This window comes from Synchiropus splendidus, chromosome 12 (genome assembly GCF_027744825.2).
Source record: "Synchiropus splendidus isolate RoL2022-P1 chromosome 12, RoL_Sspl_1.0, whole genome shotgun sequence".
NCBI classification, from domain to species: Eukaryota; Metazoa; Chordata; class Actinopteri; order Syngnathiformes; family Callionymidae; genus Synchiropus; species Synchiropus splendidus.
In genome coordinates this window covers 8,746,669-8,760,695 of record NC_071345.1, presented here as the reverse complement: position 1 = coordinate 8,760,695, position 14,027 = coordinate 8,746,669, and the positions used below count along the sequence as shown (strand labels likewise).

General features: G+C 42.9%; 1 protein-coding gene across 10 annotated transcripts in view; it reads left to right on the top strand.

Annotated features, from left to right (window-relative positions):
* Window positions 1-902: 902 nt before the first annotated feature.
* Window positions 903-14,027, top strand: part of otofa (otoferlin a) — a 60,787-nt gene continuing 47,662 nt past the window's right edge. For all 10 annotated transcript variants that reach the window (XM_053880722.1, XM_053880721.1, XM_053880716.1 and 7 more), the window contains exons 1-2: window positions 903-1,165; window positions 6,456-6,514. In XM_053880722.1, the coding sequence (XP_053736697.1) occupies window positions 1,084-1,165; window positions 6,456-6,514 (141 nt within the window). In that variant the 5' untranslated portion in view covers window positions 903-1,083. The remainder of the gene's footprint in view (window positions 1,166-6,455; window positions 6,515-14,027) is intronic.

Sequence of the window (14,027 nt, the reverse complement as noted above, 5' to 3'; positions counted from 1 at the left end):
CAGTTTCATATCTGCATCGCTGAATACTTGACCTTAAAATTCACATCATCTGATTATTTTAAACATTGCAAGAGCACATTGCAGCTATTGACATTTCAAAGCTGCTTGGATTTTAAACATCACGGATGTTGTTATTTAACTTGTACTTGTTCAATGATTGAATGTAAAGGCAGCCATTGTACTCGCTTTGATTTTTATAGTGCTGAAAATGAATTCCTAATTAACCCAAATCTTATTCATTATTTTTTAATTTTGCAATCCAGACATTGAACATCTATGAAGTCGTTTCCACACTTTATATTTTAAAGGTTTAGTTTAAGATATTTTTGTGGTTAAATTCACACCTAAGAGAGCAGAAACAGAGTCATAATTTATGCTTTGTCATTTGGATCTCCTATTTTGTGGGAAGAAATTGGGGTAGCTAATGTAAACCTTCATATTTGGATTTGAAACCAGAAACGTCTTGCGATGAAATACTACTACTACTACTACAAATAATCATGGCAATAATAATAATAATAATAATACTTTTTTTTATTACCGTTTTTTTTCCCATGCTGATATTGTACTAATGGAATATTCTTTGTGTGAAAAACAAAGGCAATATAACAGAAAGATAATTGTATCTGCGGAACGAGCACCATTTATCATCATGTGAGCCAATTGAGTGACGTCACCAGCACGTCTGGTTGTACTGTGCGTTCCTCGCTTGATTTTATTTTTATTTGGTGTCAGATGAAGGCTGCGTTTGCTTGTACGATGTAATATATTTCATGAACAAAAAAGCATAAAAAGCGCCATCCCTGCTCCGACACAATCACAGCACCCCCCCCCCCCCCCCCCCCTTCCCCCGCCCTCCCTCAACAAGAACCGCGAGTCAAAACCAGTCCAGAGATGTGAAACACCCAACAACATCAGCAGCGGAGTCTGAGCGTGGAGCTTCTTCTCCTCCGCCATGTCCACATGGAACGGTACTGTTGGATGCTGGGAGCCCACGAGCGAGCCGAGGTCCACCTGAAGCTCACATTTCAACTCAGTTGCAGCGGCGCGGAGTGAGTCACTCCGCCGGACCAGCGTGGACCCATGATGTCTCTGGCGGTTCACCTGAAGACGGTCGAGCAGCTCCGGGGGAGAAGCGACCGCATCGCCAAAGTTACCTTCAGAGGTAAAGTCCCGGCTGAAGCGACTTCAGATGAAAAGTTGGAAAGGATATTCTTTTAAAATGGGGAGAAAAAAATCTAATTGTTTGATGCTTTGAACCCGAACTTCATTGCGCAGCCAGGAAGTCACCTGACTCCCATCACAGTTTGTTTTGTGCACTGTTTATTAATCAGTGCACAGTAATAACTTACGGAAATAAAGATTCATGATTAATAAATAACGAATTTGGAACGAATTTCGAACGATTTTGGGTTCCTATTTCGAAGTCCACTGTTTTTTTTTTTTATTTCATTTAATTAATTTTTTTAATTTCATGTATTGATGTATTTGTATTGAATTCTTTCTTAGTTATTGTTTCAAATTAATATTATTATTATTTTTATTTTAAAGTGCTTGATTCTGTCTCTCTCTCTCTCTCTCTCTCTCTCTCTCTCTCTCTCTCTCTCTCTCTCTCTCTATATATATATATATATATATATATATATATATATATATATATATACACACTCAAATTTCTGAGGTTCATTAGTACGTTTATACCAAGTATTGATTGGGTCTGTGTCTAAGTGTGGGGAGGGGTCTGGTTCATGACCCCCCTGGGAGGGTTAACATGGCATTGATTTTGTTTTAAGTACAACTACAGCTGTGGGTCGGTCCTCCCGGCTCTGGCTCGTCCATAGTGAAGTGTCCTGGAGTGTCCAGCGGCACCTGAGGCGAGCGCAGTGTTGGGCTCATTGTGTGAACAGCTCCAGCCTCAGCTGATGCCTGCTTCTCTTATTAGTCTCCAGCTGTCAGTATCAGTGTATCGCAGGGTTCCAACATCTCCCCTCTCCTCTCCTTGTTTGTGTGTGTGTTGTCATTCGCACACTGGTGAATCCACCCGAGTGTGAATGTTGCACAGACCATGTTATCCTTGTGGGGGATTAAGGTTTCCAGCGATGAGAGCAGGGAAGGAAATGTCCCTCTGCAGGAATACACACCCACGATTGCTGCTGTTTTATCCCCTTGCAACCATAAAACATACATCCTCTCCTCCATTTTTTTTTTACGTTGCACCATGTGTTCCACTGCATCTCCGTATTATCTATTCTGTTTTATCTACAGTCATGAATAACTGTGTGAAGTCATAAAGCTCCAGTATAAACCAGCATCATCATGATAGTAAAATTACCATCCTTAGCTGCAGTTTTCTGCTCTATTGTAGCTCAAATATCTCCAATAGTGAGATGCTTCACCCTTATTACAGCAGGCTTGTCCAGTTCCCCACATGATTTGCCTTGTCTAAGCAACACAAGTGTATTCACTCAAGTTTCAGCAGGACTTTGGTTGAGGGCAGTCGGCCACCACTCCCAACTAAGATAGAATAGAAAACATAGTCTGAGCTCTAAAGAAGATGATGAGGGGGATGGACTGTCTGGAAGCTGAACCCCGAAATGAAGAAGATAATCTCAGCACCAAACAGCCAAGCTGTGTCCTCTGGAGTGAAGTGTTGACAGAGAAATACTTTAATTTCCACACTATAAGCCACTACTTTTATCTCACGGTCTGAACCCTGCAGCTTGTACAATGACGTGGCTAATATATGGAATCTTACAGGCTGAAGAGTGTCATGCCGTCAAAATATAGATCCTCATCACATCAAACCAATGAAAACACAGGTGCTTTATTGACCTTTAAGTGCTCAAGATGCGCTGTTTTCGCCTATGTGTCCGCACCACCACCCATAGAGCCGATCTCCTGGAGGACCAGACACGAGAAGCAGCAGCTGAGACCGGCTGTGGTGTCGGAACTTCAGGCACGCAGGTGAAAACAGTGCATTTTGAGGAGGAGCTCATGATTCAAGTGTAGAACGTTGCTGAGTTTGTTTCATGAGTCAGTCTGGATGCTGGACCCCGTTTGCAAAACTAGTTTAGAGGTGATCCTTGTGCATTTTTAAGCACCACTGACCTTTCTACGGTGCAGACAGCACTACTGCACCCGCGGCCTGTAGACCGCTGCGGCTTATGTTTCAACAAGTTTCCTTCTTAAATTTATTGGGTGAGGTTAAAAGTCTGGTGCGCTCTATAGTCCGGAATTTAGTGATCTTCACACCTTCTGAACTATATCTTCTGCCATCCTCTCATCCCGTCTGACGACTCAACTCTCAGCACGTCCAATTTCTCCTTCTTCCTCTGTCCTCCATTATACTTGTCTCCATGCCTCATTTCAAAAGGGTCCAAGTCCCACTGAGTCTTCAGGAGCAGACCTTCTCCAGGTCTCTGGTCATCTCAAACAGACGCTAATTCCAACTGTGATCAAAATAGTGTTTACAGTAGCTAATTTTGTTGATGTTTGTGTGTGTCTGTGACCCCCGACTTTGTGTTTCTTCTTCCATGTTTGAGTTTGAAGTTCGATGATGTGTTTGTACCAAGCAGAGCATGTTTGTACGTGCTTGAATGGGTGTATCGCATCTAAGTCTGTTGTGAAGTTGTGTGTATTTATGCATGTCTTTTTAATGACTATATACTGGTGTTTTCCTGTGTGTGCCTGCCACACTTCTGTGTCTCCAATGACACAACTAGACTCTCATCCAAGCATGGACTGTCCCAGCTCTAATATGAAGTTAACGTGTGGATAAATGTGTGCAGGAGGCTTTAAGGATTGATGTGCATGTTTGTGAGCCTGGTCCAGCGGTTCTGAAGTCATACAGGCCATATTCATAGTTCAGTGATCAAACAAGTGCAGCAGGAAAAGACCTGCTGTATCTCTCCTTCACACATCTCGCAGCTGAGCTCCTCATTAATCTTGGATTTCAGGAGCACTTGATCTTTTTCCCTGCAAAGCAGTTGAAAACACATCCTCTGTCCTTAAGCTCCGACACTTCCTGTCTACGGAGGTGGGGGATTCCAGAGAGCAGCCGTCGAAATGGTGTTAAGAAAATTAGAAACTAGTGTTTGAGCAGATAACTGAAGGGTTCACCGAGTGGTAAAATCGTATTATTTCATAAGCTAGAAAATGAATGATACAAAGTAGCCTGGGCGTGTTTGATCAGCTCACCATGGGCTCTGCAGGGAGCTCAGCCAGCGTGACACCAGCACGTCAGATAGTGAAACATTCAACTCTTGACTGGAGATTAGCGCCTCATCTTCACTTTCATCAGCCGTCATGCTCCTTCACGCTCGCCTTTTCCACCCAAATCCTCTTTTGCTGCGGCAGCTTCAGAACCTGTGGCTCCATTTGCCCGCCATTATTTGTTTGTAATTATTAGGAGCTTGATAAGGAGCGCGGTTCCGGAAATGAGCGGCAATGGAGCTTGAAGATAAGACACTAATTAAAACTACTGCGGCCCCTTTTCATTAATAGATTTTACATCCTCTTTTTTTTGTTAGGGACTTATCAGCTCACTAAGCTCTTTCAATTTACCATAGAAAAGTCTACAACATAGAATCAATAACTGTCAAATAGAAAGGCTTCATCATAAATAGCTAATTTAAAAATAAATAAATTAAATAACATTGGCATGGAGCACCTATTGAAATAATAATAATGATCTCAATAAATAATACAGTGGTACCTCAGTTTTCGAACGTCCCTTTATTCGAACAAATCGGAGTTTGAACAAAAAATTTTTGCTTGGGACCTGGACCGTGGTAGAGTGTCACAGGGGAGGTGCTCGCTCCGAGGCTGGAGCGCACACTCCAGGGTTTGATGTCCTGTTGTGGGCTGGAGCTGGGACAGGGATGAGGCGAGTCTGGGACAGAGCGTGACTTGGTTTATGACTTTGTCACAGCCAAACTGCACAGAAGCGCACATTCAGAGCTGGACACGCACCGGGCACCTTTTCCCTTCTGGAGAGACGTCACTCACTCTGCAACCCCTCCCACATGCAGCGGCCACACACATAGAGGAACAGCGCACCTGCAGCAGACACTCTACATTGACTCCTACAAAAGACTATTTTAAGGCTTGGAACGCATTATTTCTTTTTCCATTCATTGTAATGGGAAAAGTCGATTCAGATTTCGAACAAATTGCTTCTCGAACGGCCGTCTGGAACACATTGTGGTCGAGAACCGAGGTACCACTGTATATAAGAATAATCAAATATATATATTTATATATATCAAAGTATTGGGAAAAATTCTGGTTAATGTAGACAGATTAAAACAATACAAAATCACAAAAAAATAAATATATAAATAAAAACAGAAAAAAGAACAGAAAAGAGGAATTAAAAAAATAATGTAACATGTCATATTAATGTCACATTTCTGTGCATTTCTGTTGTATTATAATTATTATTCTAAAACTTTTAATGTAATGTTTGAATGTTGTTCTGACAAAGAAAATTTGCCCGAATAAAGGCAGCCTAATCTTAAGTAATCTAAAATTAAATAAATTAAAAATGACAAATTAGGAAAGTGTAAAGAAAAAAATTGTCTGTTGTAATAACATGAAAAATTTGAGGTCTTGCATCAGGCAAGTCTGTGGACCAGTCTTTTCACTTGTTTTCACTTGAATCAGAGAGCGATTATTCCTCTCCCCATGAATTGTCTTGTACCGCTTCATAAATCCTTTCAAGTGTTTTCTCATCTCATAGTTCAGAATTGAGGTCAAAAAGTAGATCAATGAGTGCAGTGTTATTTTGGATGCCTTACATAAGCCTCCTGTGATGTGTTTGCTAAACCGTCCTCTTAATTACACCGCGCTGCTTCTGCCTCTTCCTATTCAAAAGATGGAGGCGGACGAACGTCCCACTGACTCCGTGCTTTGGGAAGTGGGAGAGCAGAAACACACAGAGGACCAGAGTTGTAGAAATTGTGTTCTGAGCCGTCAATATTTGTTCAGGCTCATTAATCAGGGCCGGCTGTGCGGATTGTTGACCAATTTGGCCGACACACACACACACACACACACACTTATTCCCCGAAACACAAAACAAACAGCGACAACAAAGAAAATGTAAACAAAGGTGTGACATTATTCCAGCAGACAGGTGAGCTGCGGCGGCGGTGGGAGCCTTTCTGGACTTTCATGTTGTGGTGACGGATTACTGCTCCGCTCTTTTCTTGTTCGCTTTCATGTTCTGAAGACGCAGCGCTACAGGAAAACAAATGTGGGAACACATTTGGTCAGAAATAAACAACTTATTATGTGTAGGTCTGTGGGTGTGAAACTGAAGGCATGATGTATTAAACCCTGAGGGTGTAGGAGGAACAGGAGTGGGCCAAGCACTGAGCCCTGTGGGACACCTAGTGAGTTTCAGGTTATTGATGAAGCAGCGCAAGATCTGAACTTCTGACTTTCTCTTCCAGGATTGTCCTTCTACAGCCGAGTGGCTGAGAACTGCGAGGGAGTGGCTAACTTCAACGAGGTGAGTGTCTTCATGTCCTGCTGCTTCGTTGTTTGTTTTTATCCTATATTAGCTTTTAGCTGTCAGCCTTAGCTCGTATTTCGCCATCTCTGTTTGAGTATTTGCTTTTCTGTTTTTGATGATGAAATATAGTGAAACATAGTTCTGTTTTAAACTCAAACCGGGGCGGACTATTACTAGCAATGAAGGCTGTATCATGGGGGCAGCAGCCAAAGCTAAGAGGCCCAGAAACCTGAAGTGAAAGTGAGACACTTTCTGCAGTATGTCCTGGGTCAGACCAGGGGCTTCCTCCAAGGTCTCCAACACCTCACATGGTGTGTGAAGGAGACATCATGCCTGAGCCACCTCGACTTCTCTGGAATGGAGGAGTAATGGCTTCCCTCCGGGTGGATCACAGAGCATCTCTCTTGAAGACTAGCTAGTTTTTATGGACACTGCATAAAGTTTGTGACCGCGGGTAAGAAGAGCCTGACCATCTTTGTCTTTTGGCTCAGCTCTTTCTTCCATCTGACTGAGAACCATGATATTAAGAACCATTCCAATGAGAAATAAATCTCACATTCTGACGGTGCTGCTATAATAACAATGATAATACCATGTTAAAAGTAACAGAGGAAAAGGGCAGTCCTAACTTTATGTCTTTAAAAGAATGCTGAAAGCAGAAAAAGAGGGGTTTTCAGTTATGTTTTTAGGGTCTGCCACCTGCTTGTTTCCAGAATCAAACTACCTCTTTAAAAAGCCAAGTGTCTGCCCTCCTCCTCCTCTGCCGCCGGTGTTCTCCAGTCGCTCCAGCCGTCCGTGTTAGCGGGCATTTACTGCTCTCCGTTAATTAAACCGCAGCTGGGCCTCCCCTAACTCTCCACGTTACCCTGAGAGTCATTGAATTCCGGGACCCGCTCCCAGAACGACTCCCACAGGCCGCCGTCACGCTCCAACACAAATGTAAAGAGTCATAATGGAGCGGCAGAGGAGGACGAGGAGATCAACAGAGAGTAAACACCAACCACGGTCCTGGAGAAGAAAACACTCTGATGAAACGAAAGAGACTTCCTGCCTCCTCTGCTGATAAGGAGGGTTTTGTTTTCAGGCTGATCAAGAATGTCGCGCATTAGTCTCAAGGCAAACGCTCCTGCCCACTCTGACTCCAACACATCCAGTATGTTGATGCTCTCTTGCATCTCCACACTGTAGGCACCGCCAGGAAAAATATCAACAAATACACAAACAAAAATGAGCAATGAGGGGGATACATATTTTAGCGCCTGCTTTATGCTTTTAGTCTGTGCTGTGCTCATGTTAAAAAAATTATTCGTCGTGTATGCCTTATGAAAAATTCATAAATAAAATACAAATTCAACCTCATTCATTTTCAGGCGAATCCCACAGAAAGAGACTCATCCTCCTAAATCAGACTTATATTTACCTGATATATGAAGTCTAAAATGTAAAAAATTATAAAATTCATTCATAGCTAACAATTACATTGGATCGATAAAGCCTTTTTGTCGAGATATAATGTGGTTAAAAGGTATCTTTAGAGTCTCTAAAGGGCCGTTTATGCTCCCTTTATGTCCAAAAATGTACTCACCCATTTCAAACAATGTTACCGTCACTGATCTCAGGCTTCTATGCATTTTTCTAATGGTACTGCTCCATTTGGCTTGCATCCATAAGCTTTGTGGAAAGGTGCGGAAATGCAGATGAAATGAACGCAAGACCAAGACTGAGACCGAACTGAAAACTACTAGTTCAGAACAATGATCATTTCAGTCCTTGATTTATTTTGAAAAAACAGGCTAGCGTTTCTTTCGCAGTAAGAAATGTGTGTATAGGACTAGTAGACTTGTGTCAATGTTAGTTGTCTGCCGCTGCTTAAGATAAACCAGCAAATCCAAATATGATACTTCAGCTGAGAAATGACTTGTCCGCCGCACTCTATGTTTGATTCCTGGAGAAGATCCCATAGTGGCTTGTCTGTAGGGCTGGAGGGTGGCTGACATATGGCAGGAATAGTCATGTGCAGAGATGTGATGTGAAGAGCTTCTCCACTCTCTAGATCACCAGAGGGTTCCTGAGTTGGAGTGAGCTGACGTGGCCTGCGGACGTCTTTGATGCAAGAAGCAACTGTCTCTAAATGGTCATGTAACATATCCTTCCCCGTCTCTTCACCTCTGTGCTCCTGGCCTCTGAGTCACTCGCCATGCCCCAACACTGTTTATTCCAAAGCATTGTGGGTGAAACATGGGGTAGAAATGTCGGGAATACTTATGCTGACATTATCCCTGAGCGCCACAGTTAGCGGGTCCACGACTGGCTGGATCTGGTGCATGATCTCGAGTGACACTTGGACAGGACGCCTTAATGCCGGAATGTCATTAGCATCACTCAACATCATCGGAATGTCCAGACTTCCAGTGCTTCCTGGAGTTGTTTATGCTGGTCTCGGCGAGCGAGTGTGTGCGTCCACCGGACCAGACTAACAAACATCGCTTCAGCTGAAGTCTCCGGCACATCATTCTGGCTCCTTGTTGGAAGTCCAGCCGCTGGCCTCCAGCGCCATTAAAACGGCGTGCCGTTGCCTCACGCTCCAGCGAGCAGGACACTTTTGAACCAGCGCGAGGAGAGATGGGACGAGGGAAGCTGCATTCATTATTCAGTCCTCGGTGAGACTTGGCTCTTAGCTACAGTACACCAGGGCTTCCCCCTCGCTGCTGAGACAGAACTGGAGCAGAGACCCCGGCAACTGACGAGTCCTTGCCCGTGGCTGCAGTGTGTGTTTGTGTTGTTGAGCTTGCAGAGGAAATGTCAGTGGGCTTGAACTATACAGAGGAGAATAGAGGTTTTCTTAATTCCTTCATATGGGATGATAAAGTAGGCTGGGACCGTTCATAAGAAGGTGAAGCAGAGCTGCTCATGCAAACCAGCTCTGAGTTTGATAGTTCACCATTTTACAGTTTAGATCCTTACTGGATCACCATGTTTCACAGTCTAAGGAATAGACAGACAATAGTACAGTACATCTGTGGTGTTTCTGTTTCTTGCCATATTTTGTGTATACTTGAAGTAGACTGTGTAGTACTATGAAGTGGGGCATATTAGTAATTTATAGCTTTTTTTTGCTTCTGAAAATGTGTTTCACTATAATTTAACTACATTATTATTTTTTATTTCCTTGCTTGATGCTTTGTCGATATTATATCATTTTTTTAAAAATAGTTATATATTTTCTTTTAAATTTCTCATTTTACTTATTGTGTTTAAGTTAGTTTACAGTTAATTTAACGCATGGCTCACAGTTGTTTTTTTTAAATATTTTTTTAATTTTAATTCTAATTTTCTAATTTTTGTTTAGATTAGATCAGACTAGAGATATTAAAGAAATTAAGCAAAATAAACATCAAAGATATACAAAAAGCAACTGTAAACATTCACTCAAACAGATCACAAATGCAAACAGATCACACATCTTGACCTCATTGCATAATAAAAAAAGACTAGCAAGCAACAGAAGTTAATTATTGACACAAAAATAGACAAAATAGATGAATAAATGAACGTTATAAATGAGTGTAAAGGAAAGAGAATGAAAATTTTTACACATTATCACCTTACATTTTACTCACACTTCTCTAGTCCCCTCCACCTCATCAAACCCTACACATCCCTTGTTTACCAAAAATATATTTCCCTGCCTTCTGCGCTCCGCTGATGTCACAAGCCATTAACTTGAAAATGAATAAATGAAGACGGCCCCCACATCTCCACTTAAACTCATCTTATCTATTATATAGGGAATGAAAAATGTCCGTCTCCTCGGGGGAGCGCTAACTTGACTGCCCAAACTAAAAATAGTTTTTAAACTTCAGCACTTTTAAAAGATTTAGCGCAGCCATGAGGGGTGTTTTCCAGGCTTCTGAATAAGTGATGATCCCAGCAGAATATTTCGGTCGCTGGAGACAAAGCAGTATGACTTTTAATTTGCATTTGCTGATCGTATGAGCTCATATTTCAGCTTCTGCTGGGAAAAAGTGTTTTTCTGTTTACTCACTTGCAGCACCCGTCATCTTGATGCCCTTTAATGAGCCTCTGTGCGAGTGAGGCAGAGTGCCGTCGCCAAATGTGGGTTACAAGGCTGAGGAAGTAACATTTTATTGCTCAAATAAAACATGATGTTGTTCTGTCTGACAAATTATCATGCTATTATTTCAGCAGACACTAGATTAAACAGATTATAAACAGATATTATTGTTATGAAATTAAGTGAGAAATTGTGGTGTTATGAAAAGGAAGCTCCTGGACAGTGGTGTCATTAGTAGGATGGTCACATGGTGCCTAGCGCATAATAATAATGAAGCGCTCATAATCTCTCTGATATTTGGGGGCATGAGAAGTGCACATCATTAAGGCGACTGCAGAGTCTTGAACATGGTTGAGTTAAGAGCATATCGCACACAATTCTCCATGTGTTTTCCTCCCTGTATCCATGGCAACAGTCGTAAGACGAGCGGTGAAACTGAGGAATGCCCGGTCATCCATCTGGCAGCCACAATGTTACCAGCGTGGGATAAAAGCACTAATAGCTGGCGGTCAGCGCCACATTTACTCCCTCTCAGCGTCCACCGCCACCTCGGAGCTGAGGTTAGAGGGGAGTCTGGGAACTCAGTCTGAGTCACAGACACGAGTTTTTCCTTGTCATTGCTCCACAATACGGGGTCTCTCTTCTCCTCTCGCACCCATTTCTGCCACTTTGATATTCAATTATTAATCGGATCAATAATGATTACGACCTCTGCTGCGTCTGCTTCATTTCCTGCTGAAACCACAGCAACCTCAGTGACTGGAAAAACCACCCACAAAATGTCTTATATCTTTTATTACTCTGAATCATCTACTTCTTTGATCTCATATATCCCCAATATCTACTCCACTGCAGAAGCCACTACTATCACACAGCGAGGAAACTGTGGTGGACCCCGCACCCCCAATTCCCCCCCAAAAAAACCCCAAAACAAACGGACGGACAGAATGCCGCCAATCCATAAGTGATAGGGAATTGGTGACAGTAAAACGCTAGGTTTTAAGTAAATCTGTGTCCAATCCTAGCCATCCTCATGCTGTCAGTCTTTTCATATGGTCAGCCAGAATGTGTGACTTGGGTTTTGCGAGCAACAGGCTTCAGTCATTATGTTGTTTCGGGTTTTTTCCTCGAAAAACACAACAAAAACTGTCATGTTCATGTCCACCTCCATGATGTGTTTTGTGTTTTTTCCACTTCATTTTAATACATTTGATCATATGAGCATTCATCTGTAAAAACATCATTTTACTGATGCAGATGCACCACGCTAGCTTATATGTGGCGGAAACCATGTCATGAGAACTATAGCTACTGTCACTTCATAAACTCCAACTACAGACCACTCTGCCACGTCAGGTTTGTCTAAGTCATTTATGGTAGCGACAGAACCTGCATTGCTTCAGCTGCCGCGGCGAATGCTACCGCGGCTAATGTAACATCTACTGTTACAACTGCCACGACTTCCTGTTTCCCCCGGATGTGTCTGCGTTGCTTGTGTGCTACGTTGCAACACCGGAGCTGACACACAACCAGCCTGTGGCAAACCAGTGCCCTCTACAGTCACTAAATAAACATGTCCAGTTAGCCTAATGCCTATGTAATCTTTTTACTGGTTTGTCCTGAATATCTGATATTTGTAAAACAACAAAAACATGCCGTGATTACTACTTTATGCTGGTGAGTTCCTTGTTTCCATTGTGTTGTCTTTGCTGACACAAACGTTGGCAGTGACGTGAAGTAAGACATTTCCTGAGCCAAAAAAAAGGCTTTGAAGTACAAATGTGTTATTCTTTCAGCAAAACATATCGTGCAGCGCTAATGCTAATTGCATAGGATCAGTAACTGTGATGTGCTAACTTAAAACACATTAGATTAGCCTGTTATTGTCCAACACTGCTGGAGGCTCAACACAAACAGAAACTCAGCTCCTCTATAACTACAGGAACATATACTGTAGAGTGGCTGCATGTTTCTGCTGTGTGTGTTGCTCTCAGCCAGAGTGGTGTTGTGGATGAATGTTGCATCAGCTGCATTGCAGTGGGCCTCTTCATGACTTGAGGAGTTGACGTATCAGCATCCGCCCGCTGACTTCTGGACTCCTCAGATGTCCCTCAGGTGAGAGGCTGACAGCAGGAGTCACGTCTCATCTTCGGCTCGCTGGCTTCATCATCATGTCTTATGGAAACACGAGTCCGATTAGACTGGAACATGACCAGTTGATGTTCGGTGATCTGATCCGGAGCAGAGCTGGCATCAGCCGCCGTGTAATTGGACGTCAGATTTGTCGTGATGAAAGTGTGGGCGCCCGCACCCAGATCCCCCGATAATTGGTAAACAACTTTGTTAACAGGTTGATCTTAATGTCCAGCGACAGGGTGCTTTGCTCAGGTCAGTGACTTCAGAAGTCGGAGTCGGACATTTAATCAGCCACTCCATTGTGCTTGGTGTTACTCATGAATATGAATGAGTTTCCTCGAGATCCAGTGTTGGAAAACCAGAAGGAAGAAAGGTCCTGCTTTTAAAAACTCTATATAATATGTGATGACTGGCTCTGTGAAGTTGTATCAATGAACCGTCGAGCTCAGCATTCAGTCTCCTGCGTGTTCATACAGACAGTGAAACTGATGGAGGAATAGTGTGGGCGGGGCTTGGGAGGTTTGAGGGACGTTTTCAGAAGCTAAGGAAATATACAAATAAATATATGGTATGGTATATGTTGATTTTCTTTGGTTTTCACCTTAATCTCTGCATTACAGTACTAAACTGCCCGAGCTCAGAGGTGGTGGTGTCAGACTGCAGACTCACTGTGTGGTCCCCTAGCACTCATCCCTAATGTCATGTTTGTGTGTCAAAAGGCCCATTTATGTTCAACGTTACATATATACATTTTGCCCATATTTCCCCAAACCTTACAGATACTGACGAAACAGAGCAGTACCACTGGAAACTGTGGGGGGCAGTGATACGAGCAGATACACAGCTCAAATGAGACACAAAGAGGACATAGCAATGGCGGAAATTCTCCATTCAACCGTTGTGATACAAGTAACATCCGACTTACGCCCTGCTCGACTTACGTCCACCCGTACTTACGACCACGGCCAGCAGATGCTTTTTTTTTTTTTATTCAACGTCTGGCACCGCAGCACGGCATCACGTACGACAGTTACGGCAGCACAGTATCCCAGCGTCTCACTGTCACACACTGATCTACCACTACAGTAGTTTCTATAACCCTCGCGTCGGCTATTTTGAATGGCATTCGACCTACGTCCAATCTGACTGACGACCAGTAGGTTGGAACAAATCCCGGTCGTAAGTCGGATGTTACTTGTATATATAACAGCCTCACCGACAGCCACCTCCTACAACGCTGTGTCTGTTTCCTCTTTTGTGCAAGAGGTACATTAAGAATACTTCTTCCACAGTCGGCAT